Raw genomic sequence first — 20,346 nt, 5'->3', positions numbered from 1 at the left:
GTTGGCATCACACAAAGCGGCCTGCTCGCTCAGTTTGGTCAGGAAGGATGGGTTGGGTATGATGAGGAAAAGTGGAGGAGGGGGCGATTTAATGTGGTATTGTGTGTCATTCATGTCAGGCTCAGGGTTAATAACGGTTATTGAGTTTCAAAAAGTGGATGTTAGAAGCATTCATATGAATCATCATATAAACCAGAAATTATTTTACTCACCCTCTGTGTACCTGTTAAATAGAAGCACACTAAAGAGTTTATTAAGATTAAGAAAATTAGTGGAATAAATCTACTAAAACAAAACATAAAACACTGTTTTATGTACTGTTTTAAGCAGTAAACACTGCATCTTTGGAGTTTAAGTATAACGATGCAAATGATTCTGTAAAATAAAAAAATATTTATAGGGAAATCCAAAAGATATCTCTCTCCAAATGTCTTCTTTAGAGAGATTAGATTAATTCTATAGGCACCGACTATTCCTTTGTTTTCCACTAGAGGCCTCACCTGTTTAACAGTTATTGAATGGGCCTGGTTAAGGTCAGTGTCTAGCTGGTGTGAATATTTCAATATTTGTGCTGTACCAGAGATGGAGCATTTGTGTTCTTCCCTGTACACTTGAGCATACAGAAATCCCTGTGACATTCCTGTTGAGTGCCTCTCCGTGATTGAGAGGCACAGCTTGCATGATCTACCCGACTACATCCATTGACAGATAAGCAAGTGACCTTTGTGTAGAGATTCTGTTCATAACTAAAAGCATTCAATGCTTTTTTATATACACTCAACTCAATAAATTTCATTTCAGGTACAAATATGTATTCAAGTTTGAGACCTGTAATATTATCTTATACAACTGAACACTTGATACGGATAAGCAGGATCAAATAGCAGACAGACAGGCAAGCGCTATTGTAACCTACAAGCTGATAAGTCGGGGTCAGGACACTCAGACTAACAAGGAGGAACAAGAAATGTGCGATGAGTGTTAAGAACTCGCCACCTCACACCTGCTATAATAGTGTCTAATAGTCTGAAGGGTGTTAATTATGAAACCCCACTGAAGGCACTTCCTAAGATCTCCCTGTGAGATTCTTTAAGGATTTACAAACGTTCACACTTGAGTGTAATTATGACGCTTAGGAAATGCAGAAGCTGAAAAGAGTTCTATTTTTGGATATTATCTAAAATTGTGTTGTGTTTCAATATTCAAAGCACAAATACTCAGGAGAAATCATTAAGAAAGTATATAAAGTCATTTGGTTTATGTTCATAAAGTGAATTTGACCTTTGGACAATTAACTAAACCTGTTGGCACCAATCAAACAACAACAAGATATACCTTTGCCTCTGATTCTGTGACACTTATTTTTCTTTCCATTTGCCCTTGAGTATAAAGATAACAGTGTGAAATTCTTCCTGAGTGCGTCTGGCCGATTGAGGACAGCTCGCCCCACATGTTGAGATCTGGGGTGAAGCAGGTGCTGTATTTGTAAAGGGCTCCATGCACATAAATAAGAGAATCTAGTTATAGATGTTGGCACACTTGTTGGCTACATTTGACTTTACTGAAGTTACATGTCCAACAGAGGGAGAACAATGTGCTGCCGATCACAAGGTGGATCTTATTATTAGATTTCTTTTGCACCGATTGAAATATTATTTCTCCTTTTTTGGTAATAAAATATACTTTGAATTGTTCACATATTCACAAACCATTTGTCCTCAAATCCAATTAAATTTTGCCTCATTATGTAAAGATAACAGGTTCATTTTGTTTCCACCACTGCAGTAAAACCTGTCCATAAGCGATTCAGCTGTTGAAGCCTTAAAATAACATATATCCTATATGGTATCATTTCAAGGGACAGAATAGTTGGTTTCCTCCCCTTCACTTCTCCATTCTCAGCTGTTCAGGGTTGACTCAACCTTTAATCATCTGCTTATCATTGACCTGATCATCACCTTGAATTACCATTCCCAGTGTGCGCACACACACACACACACACACACACTAACTCACTCACTCACAGTTATTTGGCCCTATATTACCTATAAAAGTAAGGATTAATTTGATAATTAAAAGTAAGTCATGGGGTTTTCCTTTCTGAGATGCAAGGAACCTCAGAGCTCGTTTGTTTAAGGTAAGAAATCAGCTGCAAATCACCAAGCAATTTTATTCATGTTAACACGTCTTGTTAAAACTTTATGCATTTTCGTCAATAAATTAAAAAAGGCTTTAGACTAGGGTCATTAACTGTCCATCAGAGCCTGTTAAACACATTAAAATGTTACCAGACACACATACTGAGCAAGGAATCTAACCTGAGACACTCCAAATGAGGAATGTTGTGCTCTTCCAATTGAAAGGTATGTTTTCCTTTCAATTTTTTGTAATCTTCAATTTATCTTTTATTCGGTGCTTTACATTCAATCAATAAATGTGACCCTGGACCACAAAACCAGTCTTAAGTGTCAATTTTTTTAAATTGAGATTTATAAATCATAAATAAGTCAAATAAGCTGTCCATTGATGTATGGTTTGTTAGGATCTGACAATATTTGGCTGAGATACAACTATTTGAATATCTGGAATCTGAGGGTGCAAAAAAAATCTAAATATTGAGAAAATCACCTTTAAAGTTTTCTTAATGAAATTCTTAGCAATGCGTATTACTAATCAAAAATGAAGTTTTGATATTTATTGTAAGAAATTTACAAAATATCTTCATGGAACATGATCTTCACTTAATATCCTAATGATTTTTGGCATAAAAGAAAAAATGATCATTTTGACCCATACAATGTATTTTTGGCTATTGCTACAAATATACCCCAGCGACTTAAGACTGGTCTTGTGGTCCAGGGTCACAAATATGAATAGAACAGAACCATAAATTAACAATATATCTAAATGGAAGAACATCCTCTTGTACCTTGTGTCATACTTTATAAAATCTTTTTTTTTATTTTTTTTTCAGAAACCACAAAAATTCACAGGAAAAAATGTTAACATTTTGTTTTCAAAAATAGCAAATAGCCCATTTTCTATTTTATGATCATGTAAAGCTTCTACTTTTGCATAAGTCAGGGATAGGCAACGTCGGTCCTGGAGGGCCGCTGTCCTGTAGAGTTTAGCTCCAACCCTAATCAAACACACCTGACAAGCTAATCAAGGTCTTCAGAATTACTAGGGCTACAGGCAGGTGAGGTTTTTTCAGGGTTGGAGCTAAACTCTGCAGGACATCAGCTCTCCAGGACTGACGTTGCCTACCCCTCGCATAAGCTGTTTAATATACTTGGCTTATTATTTTGTGTGCTTGATTTTCTTGAATAGATGTAGAAGCATTTTCTTCAATAGATAATAACTCTAAAAGTCTTAAGTCTTGAGTAAAAGGCTCACCTAAAGTGTCATGATTTCACCCAATGTATCGAAGGTGAATGCAACGACGTTAAAATTATTTTAAAAAAACACCATGAAGCAGGGACTTGCTTGCACATTCATTTTATTCTACAGAACTACAGATAATGAAATCACACTGAACAAGCGTTTCAGAAAGATCCATGTGAGAGCTTCACTCTTCATCGTGGCCTTTCTGTGAGGAAAAGACATGAAAAGGATATTGGGTAGTAGAAGGTATTTGTTGCTTTCTTTTCTCAACTGAAAACAAGTTATTTCAGAATCAGAATGCGCTTTATTGCCAGGTATGTTTACACATACGAGGAATTTGTTTTTGTGACAGAAGCTTCCGCGGTGCAACAGAATGATAGCGACAGGACAAAACACAGATAATAAAATAATTTATTGTTCATTAGACTGTTTAGTTAAGCATCAGCTCTAAAAAGCTAATTCTGTTTATGCCATAGTATATCTGTAACTTTGGTGAGGCAAGTGTTAAGAGTTACCTTTCTCCCCCCAAAAAACTTGGACGTGCACCACCTGATACACTGGGTATGCATTAAACAATAGTGTTGGTTTTGAGTAGTAAATTGTTTCAAATTGATTTTAACTCTTTGATCAGGCAAACTGTTTTTCTGATTGATCACAATAATTTCAATATCAAAGTAAGACCAATTGTAATCGAGGTCACTGATGATGGTGGTATATTGAGTTACCTTAGAGCCAGTGTCTCTGCTCTTGGCTCTCAGCTTGTTGACCTGAGATTCAGCAATATCAGCCCTCTCCTCTGCCTCATCCAGCTCATGCTGCAGCTTACGGAACTTGCCCAGATTAGAATTGGCCTGTTCCTCCTATACAACAATATATCATGGTCGATAAAAGATTTTGCATGGTTTGAAGTCCCGAAAGCAGATAATCCAATATTTTGTAAATTTAGCAGAATTATTAGAAAATATTTTCGGGGCATACCGCCTCCTCAGCTGCTCTCTTGTAGGACTTGACTTTCAGCTGCAGTTTGTCCACCAGATCCTGCAGACGACTCAAATTCTTACGATCCTCCTCAGTCTGCAAAGAGTACACAGTGACAGCATTGTGTGAAAATGATATGAATGGTATAAATACAAAGACATTTATTTATATGTGAGAGAATGTCACCTGGTAGGTGAGCTCCTTGATGCGTCTCTCATATTTACGGACTCCTTTCACAGACTCGCTCGCCTTTCTCTGTTCCAGCTCCACCTCGTTTTCAAGCTCTCTCACCTAAGAGATGTGTGAGATGGTTACTAATAGAACAAAATAAGCATTTTAATTACAGGAAAAAAATACACTTTCCAAAAACATCAGCAGCTTACCCTGGCTTCCAGTTTCTGGACCTGCTTCTTGCCTCCCTTCATGGCGATCTGCTCAGCTTCATCCAGACGGTGCTGCAGGTCTTTGATGGTCTGCTCCATGTTCTTCTTCATGCGCTCCAGATGAGCACTGGTGTCCTGCTCCTTCTTCAGCTCTTCTGCCATCATGGCAGCATCAGTGATGGCCTTCTTGGCTTTTTCCTCAGCATTCCTGCACTCCTGCACTGCCTCCTCAACCTCAGTCTGGAGCTGAGTATTATCTCCCTCCAGCTTCTTCTTCTGGTTCAGCAGACTGGTGTTCTGAACATAGATAATATTGACATTCATATAGTCTTTAGATGATATTATGTACTAAGAGAGGGTTTGAAGTTTTTGTCAGTGTGAATATGTGGTCAGATGTGTCCTACCTGAGAATGCAGGAGCTGAACTCTCTCACTGACGTCCAGCAGTTCCTGCTCAGCCAGTTTCCTTCCTCTCTCAGTCTGTTCCACCAGGGATCTCAGCTCGTCCAGTTCAGCCTGCAGCAGATTGTTGCGTCTATCCACGATGGCGATGTTCTCTTTGAGATCATCATTACTGCGCAGAGCGTCATCTAGCTGCAGTTGGGCATCCTGTGAAGGACAAATTTTACAAATAAAAAGACATACAGAATGTCATAAGATTTCAATTTTGTTTTACAAATTGTTGGTAAAGCATACTTTGAGATGTCCATGAAGACCCTTGAGTTGCTTCTGGGCTTCTGATGCCTGTCTGTTAGCCTGGCTGAGCTGAATCTCCATCTCATTGAGGTCTCCCTCCATCTTCTTCTTCAGTCTCAGAGCTTCATTCCTGCTGCGAGTCTCTGATTCAAGTGAGCTCTGAAGGGTATCAACCACTCTCTGCTGGTTCCTCTTGGACTGCTCCATCTCTTCATCTTTCTCAGCCAGCTTACGTTCAATTTCTGCTTTGATCTGATTAAACTCCAGTTGGGCCCTCAGGATCTTACCTTCTTCATGTTCAAGAGAACCCTACCAGTTGATGAGAAATGTTCAATCAAGACGACTTCTCTTTTACCATTTATGGCCAACTATTACATGTACAACATCTTAAATAACAAGTATCTTAATAGCAACAGAAATTGCACATTACACAATCAATGTACCTCAGCCTCTTCCAGAGCTGCTTGAATTTCAGACTTTTCCTGCTCCAGCTGCTTACGAATTTTCTCTAGTTCATGAATGCTCTTTCCACTCTCACCAATTTGTTCAGTGAGATCAGCAATCTCCTCTGTTTAATAGGCAAGGTAATAATGGTTAATACACAAAAAGTCTAGACAAATATTCCATTTATGTGACATGTGAAAGCTTAGATGATTAATAAATCAATTTCACCTTGGAGGTTTTTGTTCTCTCTCTTCATGGTCTCCAGATGATCCAGAGACTCCTCATAAGAGTTCTTCAGTTTGAACAGTTCAGTGCTCAGAGATCTGGCCTCCTTCTGGGAGCTTTCCAGCTCACTCTGAGACTCCTCGTATTTCTGCTTCCATTCAGCTAGGACCTGTTTGATAGTTTCAGAGACTTTGATTAGCTACCACTGGAGCTTGATGAACACAGAAAGATTATTTATCTATACAGTAAGTATGTTTTATTCACCTTGTCAAAGTTTCTTTGCTTCTTGTCCAGAGCTGCAGCAGCAGCATTGGATCTCTCCACATCCACCATGAGGTCTTCAATCTCATTCTGCAGTCTGTGTTTGGTCTTCTCCAGTGAGGAGCATTTAGCATTAACAGCTTCCACAGCTTCTTCTGCATCTTGCAAACGCTGAGCCAGCTTCTTCCTAAAATTATTACAGAGAATCATTACTTTACAGTAGTGTTAATTTTGTCAGCTATTTCAATTTTAGTCTTAGTCCCGTGGTAGAATGTCCTTGTTAGTTTTTATCATATTTAGTCAACCTTATTCTATTTTTATCCTAGTTTTAGTCAATTAAAAGTCTCAACATTTTAGTCTAGTTTTAGTCCAAGAAAATCTAAAGTATTTTAAAGTAGTTTTAGTCAATTAAAACTTGACATTTTAGCAATAAGATTATTATTAATTAACCGTACAGCAGTATTAATTTTGGAAACCATTTATAATTTAGTCTTAGTCTTACTCAAATGTACATTTTAGTTATCATATTTAGACAATCTTGTCCTGTTTTTGTTTAAGTCAAGGAAATGTATGAGCATTTTAGTCAGGTTTTAGTCAATGAAATTTTAGTCACATTTTCATCATTCTGTATAATGGTTAAACTGATAAAAAATTATTTTTGCTCAATATTATAATCATAATGATTGTTGTCATTTGAGAAATTTACCTCTGCATTTCAGGTATTGCAGTTTCACCAGTAAGCACAAATCAATAGAATGTGGACATGTATTTTACCTCATCTAGTATACTGATTTATTATAGGCTTTTTATTATATCAATTAATACCAAAGAGTTATGCAATCTCTCTGCCTAAGTTATGAAAACTGGTAAATCGGCGGCGGAGGCGCTTCCGCAGTGAGGAGCGAGCGCGTGCGCATGGTTGCCAGATTGCTTAAAATAAGCAAACCAATGAGCAGAAAGTGTATTCATGAAACAGCGAAGCTCTGATTCAGGGATTTGAACTCTTGATATCTGGCAACCGCACACATGAAAGCTCGCGTAGTAGAGGCGTGTAGAGCAGTCTGCAGTAACATTTTGTTTCCTTTTTTTGATGAAAATAAAAAGACGTTTTTGGTAAAGGTTTAATTTTTTTTAGTCGTCTTATTTCGCCAACGAAATTGCATGTTGATATAGTCATAGTTATCGTTTATTAACCTTATTATTGTCTCGTCTTTGTCTTGTCTTAGTCATGGGAAAAAAGCTCTGTCAACGAACATTTTTCGTCATAGTCTTCGTTAACGAAATTAACACTACTTTACAGTGAGTTTTTATGTTTACATAATTATTTATAGGTTTGTAGGTGTTTTCTGTTTCTTACTTAGCATCCTCCAGCTCCTCAGTCCTCTGGATGGCATCAGTTTCATACTTGGTTCTCCACTGAGCCACCTCAGAGTTTGCCTTGGACAGACTACGCTGCAGCTCAGCCTTGGCCTCCTGCTCCTCCTCAAACTGTTCCCTCAGCAGATCAGCATCATGACGAGCAGACTGAACTGCATGAGCCAGGGCATTCTTAGCCTATGCGGATTGAAAATATCCTGTCAACTATATATAAAAATGCAATGGACAGTTAGTAATAAATATTAAAAATAAAGTAAAATATACCTTGACTTCCTCCTCTAGTTGTCTCTTGAGGTCCTCAATCTGCTGGGTGTACGACTGCTTGCCTCTTGTTAGCTGAGAGACCAAGGAATCCTTCTCTTCAAGCTGTCTAGAAAGCTCCCCTACACAGAAGTATAACCATTACATTACAGAAAGCATGTGTGATGTTGGGCATTTATCTAACAATACATGATAAAATAATATCTTAGAAGACGTACCGTTCTCAGTTTGTAGCTTAGCTTTTTGCATGGTAAAGTCATTGATGCTGCGTTGTCCTTCTTCATATTTTGTTCTGTATTCTGACATCTGGTCCTCAAGGGTCCTGCACATTTTCTCCAGGTTTGCCTGGATAGATTGAATGTAATGAATCAAACTGAAGTGACAAAGTGGATGAATAAAAAGTTACTGCAAAAAGTTAAGGAACACCTGAAGTTAACATAGGAATAGAATTTATCACCTTGGCCTTGGCAAGCTGCTCCATGTTGGACACCACATCATCCAGTTCCAGTCTGAGTTCACTCTTCTCTTTCTCCAGCTTCTGCTTCACTCTCTGAAGGTTGTCGATCTGCTCTCCCAGATCAGCTACACTGTCAGCATGTTTTTTCCTCAGTGTAGCAGCGGTGGCCTCGTGTTGCAGAGTGGACTCTTCAAGGTCTCTGCGCAGCTTCTGGAACTCAGCTTCACGTTTCTTGTTCATCTCAATCTGGGCAGCAGTGGCTCCACCAGCCTCCTCCAACCTCTCACTGATCTCCTCCAGTTCTCTGGACAGATCAGCTCTCTGTTTCTCAACTTTAGCACGAGCAGCTCTCTCAGCCTCCAGCTCTTCCTCAAGCTCTTCAATACGGGCCTGATGTGAGGAAAACCAACATTACACCTAGTATTCCTAACTGTCCAACTATTCATCTTTTTAAGAATTCATAAATTTTACCTGCAACTCTTTCAGTTTCTTCTGGAGTTGGGCTGCCATTGCCTGCTCATCTTCAATCCTGCTACTGAGCTGGCTGATCTCAAAATCTTTCCTGTGTTTCAGAATATATTTATTTGTTTTAACGTCATATCAGCAACAGTGGCTATATTCATGGCAACATTAACAATATCATTTCAATTCATCATTTACAATAATATAGAATTTTCTCAAGAAGCAATCACTATACAAAAACATACAAGTAACAACAATAGTACTGATAAAGTAAAACACACTTTTTAATCCTCTCTTCCAGTTGTTGTTTGTCATTTTCCAGGTCCATCACACTCTCTTGGGTCAACTTTAAGTCTCCCTCAAGCTTCCTCTTTGCTCTCTCCAGATCCATACGAAGCTTCTTTTCCTGTTCCAGGGAACCCTCAAGCTGGAAGAGCAATAACAGAGCGTTTAATTTAGCATTTTTTCATAGTTAATTTTTATCAGAAGTGTCAACAAACCACTTACATCATCCACTTGTTGCTCCAGCTTGGCTTTGGCTTTAGTGAGAGTGTTGACTTTGTCTTCCTCACTCTGGAGGTCATCTAGTGTTTGCTGATGGGCCTCCTGCAGAGCTTTCTTCTCCTTGGTCAGCTTAGCAATGATCTCATCCAAAGCTGCCATCTCTTCTGTCAGGTTTTTAACCTGTTGAATTGTATCAATGTATCAAGGAACTCTTAACGCACCATTCTTGCACCTCTAACATGTTCAGTGTTGAAAACTGACCTTGTTCTCAGTGGCGTGTTTCTCTTTCTCCACTTTGGCCAGAGTGAGCTCAAGATCATCAATGTCCTTCTTGAGCTCAGAACATTCATCCTCCAGCTTTCGTTTCTTTGCAGTCAGCTCAGCGTTCATTTCTTCTTCATCCTCCAGTCTCTCAGTCAGCTCTTTGGATTTAGCCTCAAGCTGGATCTTGTTCTTGATCAGACCCTCACATCTCTCCTCAGCATCGCAAAGATTATCTTGCTCCTGTTTACAGATAATGTCTTTGTATAATTAAATCCAATTTAGAGTTTCAACATTTCGTTCATAAATTCTTAAAATCACAAACTTACAGTTTGCACTTGTAGTTGTAGGTCGTTCTTCTCTTGGAGAAGAGAAACCATTTTTTCTTCAAGCTCTTTTCTACGGGCTTCAGATTTGGCGTAAGCCTCCTTCAACTTCAGGAATTCTTCCTTCATGTTGGCCATTTCTTTCTCTGCTTCAGCAGATCTCAGAAGCGGTTTGATCTTGAAGTAGAGCTTCATCCAGGGCCAATTCTTGACACCCATGAAGGCACGTACGTTCCACTGGATAACAAGCAAGGCATCTCTGCAATGTAATGTTACACATTAATATCTTAAAGCCTCAAATAGAACTCAAATTTTTGTTAAAGCCTGATTTCTAACCTGCGCTCAACAATCTTCTGAAACTCAATTCTTGAGAGAATACCACGAGCTCTCGCTTGAATACCAGTAATGATGAGAGCAAGACGGTCATCTCGCATCTCTTCAAGAGTACCCAGAAGACCAGCCTTGAAGAACACCTTCAAGGAAATATGAAAATTCTAGTTTTAGACAACCAATAAAATGAAAAAGAGAGAGAAATAGTGTTAAAATCAGTGTTTTTCCAGCACATTTTTAAACATGTTCATTCAAACCTTTGTATGGCCAAACTTGTACTGATTGTGATCAATGTCTAGAGAGCCCAGTAGTTTTTCTGCTCCTTTTCTGCTGTCAATAAACTGTCCCTCAGGGATAGCAGCAGGGTTTAGGATGCGGTATCTGTCACAGTAACAGTATGAATTTAGTATGAACAGAAGTAAAAAAAAAAAAAAAATTTTTTTTTTTTTAATTCAATTATCTTTTCTTTTTTTATTATTATTTATTTTATTTTTTTTTTTATATTTAACAGAATATGCCATCAAAATCAAATATACCTCTGCTTGAAATCTCCATACAGGATCCTGTTGGGGAATCCCTTTCTGCAGATTCTGATGCCCTCCAGCACACCGTTACAGCGCAGCTGGTGCATGACCAGAGGATTCTCCATCGCCCCGGGAGTCTTAGTCTCATTGGGGATGATGCAGCGCACAAAGTGAGGGTGAGTTGACCTCAAGTTGGTCATCAGCTTGTTCAGGTTCTCCTGTTGATTTATATTATCCATCACTCATCCCATAAATATATTAGGGTGACATTCTGTTTAAAAAAAGATTAAGAAGCCAAATATACACAATGTGTTATTCATTTTAGTGTGAAAACACTCTATATGTTACCCTGTGAAGAGCAGACACCGTCTGGAAAGAAGAGCCCTTTTTCTTCTTCTCCTTTCCTTTGCCTCCTCCTCCCTCTGCGGCTGTTACAAAAAATATATATCATGTTCCAGTGTATTATGTGTGAAATATCTCACAAATAAAAACGTTTGTTTCTCAGATTCTTTTCTAATTTTTCTGCAGCACACCTGAGTCAGCACCAGCGTAATTAGCAAACAGGTTAGACAGCAGTTTCATGGTGGATTTCTGATAGAGGCCAACAACAGTCTCATTAAGAGGATCCTTGTTCTTCACCAGCCAGTTATTGATGTTGTAGTCCACCGTGCCAGCATAGTGAACCAGGGAGAAATGGGCCTCTGGTTTACCCTTGACAATCCTGGGCTTCTGGAAGTTGTTTGATTTTCCCAAATGGTTGTCATAAAGCTTAGCTTTGAATGTTGCATCACTGGCTTTGGGGAACATGCACTCCTCTTCAAGGATGGACATGATACCCATGGGCTAAAATGAACAGAATGAAATAATGAAATTTACTGAACCACTTTATTGGTCCAACACCTGAGATTTCTCAAATTTAAAAACTCACCTTTTCAATGAGATCAATACAAGCTTGCAAATCCATGCCAAAGTCAATGAACTCCCATTCAATACCCTCCTTCTTGTATTCCTCTTGCTCCAACACAAACATGTGGTGGTTGAAGAACTGCTGCAGCTTCTCATTAGTGAAGTTGATGCACAGCTGCTCAAAGGTGTTGAACTGCAGGTGGAATATATTGTATAATCACAATGGTGAAACAGGATGCACTGCTTGTTTTATTTGTTTTAGAATAACAAAAATCCATTGATGTCATCTTACATCAAAGATCTCAAATCCAGCAATGTCCAGCACACCAATGAAGTACTGGCGAGGCTGTTTGGTGTCCAGGGATTGGTTGATTCTCACAACCATCCAGAGGAACATCTTCTCATACACGGATTTGGAAAGAGCTCCAATAGCATAGTACACCTATCCAAGATAGTACATTAAATTGATATAGGAAAATGTGTTTTTTGTTAGTTTTTTTAGTTTTTTTTTTTATGGTTATGTTCATGATGAGGGGATAAAGTAGTCTCCACCTGCTGGACATTCTGTCCCTTGGTGACCCACTCATTTCCTACTTTAACTCTCGGGTGGCACAGAGCCTTAATGAGATCAGCAGAGTTCAGGCCCATCAGATAAGCTGACTTATCAGCATCTGTCATCAATAATAGAATAGAATGGTTGATGGCAATTCAAGAGTATAGAAACCCATTGTCAATGCTTGCCTATAAAATTTTATCAATGAAATAGCTTTGGTACTGAAATGCTACATTATATTTAAAAAATGAGGTGGTAATGTCACTATTCTTGTTCAGCATATCACAGCTTAACTCTTAGTAGAGAGATGCTGCAGAGACACAGTTAATTCACACATGCACATCTCTGTGTCTGATTTAGAACAAGTACAATTGTGTATTTATTATATAAGTATCATGTCAGCGTTTTCTCCTAATACTGACCCTCAGTCCCATCAGCCTCTGCCTGTTCCTCTCGTTGCTTCTGCTTGAACTTCATGTTGCCGTAGTGCATGATGGCACCAATCAGCTTGTAGATGCTGTTCTTCTCCTCTTGGGTGAAGCCCAACACATCAAACGCTTCCTACAGTAAATGAAAAGTGTCTCTAATAATTAACTGCATTTCATTGCATGTTTTGCAGACTTCAGTTCCAAGGCTTGAGAAGTCAGTATCAAGAGATGTATGCATGTTTTGAATAACGCACATCTGTAGCCATCAACTCATCTGAATCATCAATAGAGGCCACTTGCGTCTCTCCTTGAGAAATGAAGGCGTAATCATAAGGGTTTGCTGTGATCAGCAGCATCTCTGAGAGGATAAAAAAATATGTTACAACTTTACATCTCACCACTTGCAGTTTTGTTACCAAAGTTGTGATTTTGCTCACCCAGAAGTTCTGGTTTCTTCTGAGACAGGATCTGGTAGAAGATGTGATAGTCTCTCTCAGCCTTGAGCTGGAAAGTCACACGAGATTTCTCTAACAGATCTGTTTGTAGAAATGTAGAAGTTAAGCTCTTACCATCGGCATCTTACCATTATCTTTAAAATTAAAAAGTTACAAAGGAAAATGTTTTTCTTACAAGTCTCAATATCAGCAGAAGCAAGCTTTCCACTGGCAGCAAAGTGAATGCGAATGAATTTGCCCTGTTTAAGAACAACAGCTCAATGTCATTTCATTTCAATCAAATCAGCATATTTTACAGTGGTTCAGAGGTCTCAACGTGCTGCAAATAGAAAAAGCACCAGTAAATTAAGAAAACAGCTTCATCAGTTTAACAACACATGTGCTGCAAATACTCACAACACGACCAAATACAGACACGTGCTGTAAATACGCACAGCCTACATCGGAAATGTTTAAGTGAACCACAGCAAATGACAATCCTGGCTGGGACATGCTTATTAATGTCTTCTCTGAAAGGTGAGATTTTAGATTATTTTATCATCCTGATCATATGGTTTTACTATTTAAAGTCCCCCTGTAGTGAAAATCATGTTGTTTATTTGTCTGTGGTGTTTTTAATATGCTTTTAGACAAATCATGTGCCAATCAATTAATCAACACCATTGCTGAGTATTTTCTCCTTAAAACTAGTTTCCCTAAGTTTGACCCAGAAACTCGGTTAGCTACGTCACAAAATTCAAAAACCAGTCACATCAAGGGATAGATTCCTATCACTAGCATGCAAAATATACCAATACCAGCACAAAACCAAAAATAAATTAGAGCAAAAAACCCATGAATCCGTGGTTTAATGTGAATTTAGAACCGCTAACTTGCATTATAACCCGCAGCAGTACTGGAAAAGTAGCCTGGAGTCAGACCCACCTCTCCCGCATCGGCGTCTGCACTTCACACGAATTGCTTACGGGCGCGAATTGGAATCACAAACAGCTGCATTCAGTCTTAATGGCATTTTAGGACACAACATCGTCAAGTAACTTTAACGAATGTTACAGTATTCACTGTAGTTGTCCGCTAGTAAAAACAGTTTTATCAGTCATTATCCGTGTATGCCATTGTTTCACATTTACAACAGTTCAGTGGATCAGGAGGCGCTGGCTGGTGTGACTGAGTGGAGGCGGGGCTAATTTGCATATTCATAGATCCATGTATAGTAAATGAGGCAAGGCTGTAGAGTTACATTCAAGCTATTTTAAGGCATGAGAAAATTATTTTCACAAGAAAAAAAAAATTTAAAGGTAATTTTGATGATCAAAGATGAGTTTTAAGGGATCAAATATTTGACTACAGGGGGACTTTAAAAAAAAACAAAAAACATGGTTATTATTGTTAAACCATGGTAACCACAAATTGACCATGGTTGTGCTACACTAACCATAGTTTAACCATGGTATTTTTACAACTGTGGTTATACAAATGGTAAATTGCCAAAAAAAACATGGTTACTATACTTTTACTATAATAAAACCATGGTTAATTTTCATAAAGAGGAGTTAAGGAGTAAGTTAGCCAACTTACATAATGTTTCACACCCCTTGAAACATTTCCATTGTGGTCTGTGCTACTTGCAACACTTTTCTGTATTTGGTTGTGTTGTGTGTATTTGCAGCACACGTGTTGTCAAACTGATGTAAAGGTTTGTTTGTTTGTGTTTGTGACAAATGAGGACATACATTTGTATATTGACATGGGTATGACAGGTATTACAAGGAGAAGGTGACTTATGAGGACATTACCCCATGTACCCATTTTTAAAAACACTTATAAATCATACAGAGTGAGTTTTTTTGAGAAAGTAAAAATGCAGAAAGTTTCCTGTAAGGGGTAGGTTTAGGTGTAGGGCGATATCACATACAGTTTGTACAGTATAAAAACCATTACGCCTATGAGATGTCCCCACTTTTCACAAAAACAAACGTGTGTGTGTGTTCACTACTCACTGCTGTGTGTGTGTGTTTGCATTTGGATGGGTTAAACACAGAGCACAAATTCAGAGTATGGGACAACATACTTGGCCACACGTCACGTCACTTTTTCTATTCGAATGTGTTTTTTAAGTTGTAGCACGTTGAGCCGTATTTTTTTTTAAACTGGAGGCAGATAAAACTCACAAAGCGAGATGAGTTGTCATTTCTGATGGTCTTGGCATTTCCAAAAGCCTCCAGAGCAGGATTACACTGGATGATTTGATCCTCCAGAGTACCCTAAAAAACAGGCAGATATGAAAGAAAAGAACAGGGAATGTTGTATTTTAGCTGATTATGTTGTAGTAAAATTTGTGTTTATTTTGTTTTCGGACAAATGACTAAATATTTTCAGTGTTTCCCAAGATTTTGTGAGACTTGTGGTGGCAGGTGACGTCACATTAATTTGCATATTTATGACGTCGTTGCGTCGGGTTTGCGTTCAGACAAGTTTTGGCAGTGATCTGTTCTACTCTTTAAACTGTCACATACTTTAATACAACTGAATGCCCAATAAAACTGTTAACATTTACATATTTTCTGTTTGCATATATAAAACGTATAAATAGTGAAACACGACCCATTATTAATACATGTTAACCAGGAATCACTCTCACTTTACTCCTTAAATCCTGATAAAATAAAGAGCGACTATATGCGGTGGTTTTGGCTAATTACATTTTTTGTCAATTGCAGCCCGCTGCTTGTGTCTGAGTATTTTGGCAGTCAATGTGAATATTGTGTGAGGCTGCCACAAATAAATCAATGTATTAGGAAACACTGGTTGATCCAGTTTGTAGCGTTGCATGACAAGTCGACGACGTGCTCATGAGAGTTACGGAATTTACACAGGTCATCCAAATCAGGTCAGAAAGAGCAGAAATTCAAAAAGTGGAATTCGAATTTTATCTTCCTGGGTGGGTTGCAATTTACCTTCTTTTCAGTGGTCTCCTTCTTTGAAGGACTAGCAGCGATGCTGGCGAAGTACTGAATGACTCTCTTGGTGTTCACAGTCTTTCCAGCACCGGATTCTCCACTGTCAACACAAACCATTCTTAGAAATCTATTAAGAATTCATTCATAAAAATGTAGCAAACAAACTCAAAAAAGATCATCTAACTAAAACACAAAGTCTTACGTGATAAGAATGGACTGGTTTTCTCTGTCTGTAAAGCAAAAATGTAAATAATAATGATTAATGTTGTATGCATGAACATTAAATGATTTTCACATACAGCTTGTGCTGTTTTTGGTTGTATATAATATATTGAAAGAACTGTCACGTAGACGCACCTGACAGCATGTACTGGTAGGCGTTGTCAGAGATGGAGAAGATGTGAGGAGGAGCTTCACTCCTCTTCTTTCCTCTGTAGGCAATGACGACTTCCTGGTTGTACACCGGCAGCCACTTGTAGGGGTTCACAGTGACACAGAAGAGCCCAGAGTAGGTCTGTAAGAGATTCACAGCAGGTTCAGATCTGCTCGTACGTGATAAAGTGAATGTGTGAGTGTTTGAAGACTCCACTCACGTAGATCATCCAGGCTGCGTAACGCTCTTTGAGGTTAAACAGCACAGCGGGCTCGTGCAGGAAGGTGAACATCGCCATGTCCTCAATTTTATCGAACTTTGGCGGGTTCTGAGGGTGAACATCAACCTCCTTCACAGTTACTGTCTGTGGGAACATTGACAGTAAAAACAGTGTCTATGCATATTATTTTGTCCATGTAAATAAAATTAATCTGCTAATTTGTTCATTTTATAGAGAGGCTCAGGTTAGCATTTTGAATAGTTAAATTATGTACAGTATATATATGTATGTGTGTGTGTGTATATATATATATATATATATATATATATATATATACACTATATTGCCAAAAGTATTGGGTCACCCCCTTCTAATGAATAGGTTTGACTACTTTAGTAATTTCCATTAGTACGAATCTTAATGTTTAAGCATATAATGATATTCTAGGGAATTGTGTGCTTCTAATTTTAAAGCAACAGTTTGGACAGGACCCTTTTCTATTCTAACATGTCAATGTCTATGTGTATAAGACAAGGTTCAAAAAGAAAGAAGATTGATTGAGTCAGTGTGGAAGAACTCGACTGCTCTGCAGAAAGCAGCTGAACACCTCTGGTGCGACTTTAAATGCAGACCTTGAGCCAAAAACTCATCACCAAACACCAAATTTGCCATGTATATGGACAAAAGTATTGGCACACCCCCTTCTTTTTGGAAGTCACTTCCAAAACTGTGGCAACAAAGATAGAAACATAATTCATGTATTTAAAAAATTGTATTTCCATCTCTGTTGCAACAGTTTTGTCTAAAATGACTGAACCCATATGTACAAGTCATTGGTGTTTGGTGATGAGTTTTTGGCTCAAGGTCTGCATTTAAAGTCACACCAGAGGTGTTCAGCTGCTTTCTGCAGACCAGTCGAGTTCTTCCACACTGACTCAATCAATCATTTCTTTTTGAACCTTGCCTTATACACAGAGACATTGACATGTTAGAATAGAAAAGGGTCCTGTCCAAACTGTTGCTTTAAAATTAGAAGCACACAATTCCCTAGAATATCATTATATGCTTAAACATTATGATTCGTACTCATGGAAATTACTAAAGTAGTCAAACATATTCATTAGAAGGGGGTGACCCAATACTTTTGTGTAATATAGTGTGTATGTATATATATATATATATATATATATAAAGAAGAGAAATGTCTTTGAGAAATGATGCTTTGTGTCTTTATTTGAAATCTTGAACTTACCGCTCCCTTTGAAGTCTCACAGGTGACTTTATCACCATCTCGACTGATAATAGATGCTTTAATATACTCCTCATCAGGATCAGGAACGAAACATTCTTTCTTCATGTCAAAGGGGCGAGTTTGGGCCTCCAGACGCTCTATGTCTGACTTCCTGAGGAACGGAGCAGCAGCTCCAAACTCTGCCATCTGGGCATCCCCCATCTTTCAGCCTGCTCACAAGTGCACACACACAGCTTACTTTATGATATATTATAATATATTTGGACACTTAAAACACAAAAAATAAGGTAACAAATTAACAAATTTTAAAGAAACATAAAACAAGTAAAAATAAAGTTGTTCTGTTTGAAATGCTAAAATCAGATCTAGTGTAAAAGACAGTTTGTTTGTTTGTTTGTTTGTAGTTTAAGGAACATGTTGATAGTTAATGTGATTGTGTACACCTGTGTGAAGAGAGATCTGATTCAAGCACACTGAGCAAAAATGGGTGAAGATAAAATATCCTGCAGCATTAGTTATATGCCAGATGCAGACATGCAATACTCTCAGACATTTATAAGTGTCCTAATAATGTGGGACCACTGTATATGATAATGTGTGGTAGTAGGACTTCTAAAAGGTAATATCTCATATGAGCAGTTAGTGATGTTGCATTGTTGTCACTTACCTTTGTACTTCACCTCTCCAGACACTGATGGATTACCGTCCTGGGGACACATACACACACACACACACAAAAAATTAAAATAAATATATATATATATATATATATATATAAATAACTAATAAACAAAAGTGCAACCTGAAAAAACATCTCTCTGCCTTAAAGGTAATAAACACCAAAGGAATCGTTAATAAGATCAGGCTTTCATAAAGTAATCTCTGATGGCTTACCGTTTGATGATACAATAGAAAACCTGTCTGAGGCCATTGACTCTCCACCCCTTTTTATAATGTTAGAGGTCCTCCAAATATGGTTGCAGGTATTTTCTGAAGCATGTTAGTGTCTCAGTTTGGTTAGGATATGGATGGGCTGAGTGTCTGCTGGAGGCAGGGGCACATTTATTTAGTCTAGGGTGTCATTCATGCCAGTAAGGAACAATGTACTTTGTCATTATCATTTGACTCATTTATCCTTTAAATTAGTCTAAAATGCAATGTTTTATCTGTTCAGCAAGTTTTTTAAGGCAAGTTCAGCACAAATGGTGTAAAAAAAAAAAAAAAAAAATTCCACTCACTGCAAAAAATATAATTTGCTTACTTATTATTTTTGTCTTGTTTTCCAGTACAAATATCTAAAGATTCTGAAATCAAGATACGTTTACTTGAGACGCATAATAAAATGAGATTTCTGAATGCATCAAAATTAAGTGAGTTTTTGCTTAAAATGAGGACAAAAAATATCTGCCAATGGGGCAAGAGAAAATAAATCTTGTTTTCCCGTTAAAGTAAGATGATTTTTCTTACCCCATTTGCAGACATTTTTTTCTTGTTTTAAGGAAAAACCAACAAAATTTTGATACATTTTTCAGAAAACATTTTGCTTCTCAATTAAATACTTGCACTGGAAAACCAGACAAAAATACTAAGTAAGAAAATAATTTTTGTTGTCTTTTACCATTGCGCCTACGAACAAACTGCTAATGTGACTTCTTTGAATTAAAATATCTGCTAAACTGAAAAAAGAGAATGGCTTTTACATCAGTTAGCAGGTGTTTGCTCAAAAAAGAATGCATCTCATTGTATCAACTGATTTGCACCTTGCTCAAGGACAAACGTAAGTGTCATTCTACACTGTCCATCATAGATGCTTTTTATCCGCTCGACCTCGAGCAGCTGAATCTGTAAGGGCAAGGTCAGTTTCCAGCTGGTGTGATCGCTTCACTCAGGCCTCATCGCTGACACGCCATTGTTCCTTTGCCTTCACACTTGACGACAAAGATAACCTGTGAAATTCTTGCTGGGTGCTTCTAAATGATTGAGAAGAACAGCTTGCGTGATCTCTGCTACCGGCATCCATTTATGTACTTCAACAGCAGCTCGATGTCGCTGCCTAATTAAATTAATGTATGCACATCATCTCCTCAATGTGAACTTACTATTCATCATATCCTTTGACAGGAACCTTGTCTAATTTGGCAGACAATTCTGAGCTTTTTTGATATCAGAGTTACATCAGAGAACATAGGTCACTCAAAGCCTTTTAGGCGTTCAGTTGTATTATGTTGTCCACTATGATAGACTCTGCATAAAGTGCATTTCAGTTAAATTTCACTATACAGTGTCCAACACTGAACACTTTAATTGCTGGATAGTTCAACCAAAAA

At 38.0% G+C, this 20,346-nt stretch overlaps 1 protein-coding gene and 1 long non-coding RNA gene across 2 annotated transcripts in view; one reads left to right on the top strand and one right to left on the bottom strand.

The window, feature by feature from the left end:
• The window catches only part of LOC131533696 (uncharacterized), a 66,454-nt gene extending 55,463 nt beyond the window's left edge, over positions 1-10,991 (top strand). Inside the window, exon 8 of the long non-coding RNA XR_009269195.1 lies at positions 10,908-10,991. This is a non-coding gene — a long non-coding RNA (uncharacterized LOC131533696). The remainder of the gene's footprint in view (positions 1-10,907) is intronic.
• On the bottom strand, positions 3,486-18,520 carry LOC131533694 (myosin-7). Its single transcript, XM_058766104.1, has 37 exons — positions 18,020-18,520; positions 16,768-16,911; positions 16,532-16,688; positions 16,377-16,404; positions 16,172-16,274; positions 15,386-15,478; positions 13,390-13,453; positions 13,197-13,295; positions 13,014-13,117; positions 12,754-12,892; positions 12,331-12,449; positions 12,071-12,220; positions 11,801-11,971; positions 11,406-11,715; positions 11,221-11,300; positions 10,885-11,090; positions 10,606-10,729; positions 10,355-10,491; positions 10,022-10,277; positions 9,693-9,935; positions 9,435-9,611; positions 9,209-9,354; positions 8,937-9,027; positions 8,466-8,855; positions 8,227-8,353; positions 8,012-8,130; positions 7,728-7,924; positions 6,374-6,557; positions 6,113-6,278; positions 5,884-6,008; positions 5,441-5,749; positions 5,150-5,353; positions 4,746-5,042; positions 4,549-4,653; positions 4,363-4,458; positions 4,110-4,244; positions 3,486-3,589 (listed from the first exon to the last, which is right to left on the bottom strand). The coding sequence occupies exons 1-37, from the start codon at positions 18,218-18,220 to the stop codon at positions 3,569-3,571; spliced, it is 5,817 nt and encodes a 1,938-aa protein (XP_058622087.1). The 5' UTR covers positions 18,221-18,520; the 3' UTR covers positions 3,486-3,568.
• Positions 18,521-20,346: the final 1,826 nt, after the last annotated feature.

The sequence above is a fragment of the Onychostoma macrolepis genome, chromosome 24 (assembly GCF_012432095.1).
Source record: "Onychostoma macrolepis isolate SWU-2019 chromosome 24, ASM1243209v1, whole genome shotgun sequence".
In the NCBI taxonomy this organism is placed as follows: Eukaryota; Metazoa; Chordata; class Actinopteri; order Cypriniformes; family Cyprinidae; genus Onychostoma; species Onychostoma macrolepis.
Note: the sequence above shows the minus strand (reverse complement) of the source record. Positions and strands in the feature narration are given on the sequence as shown.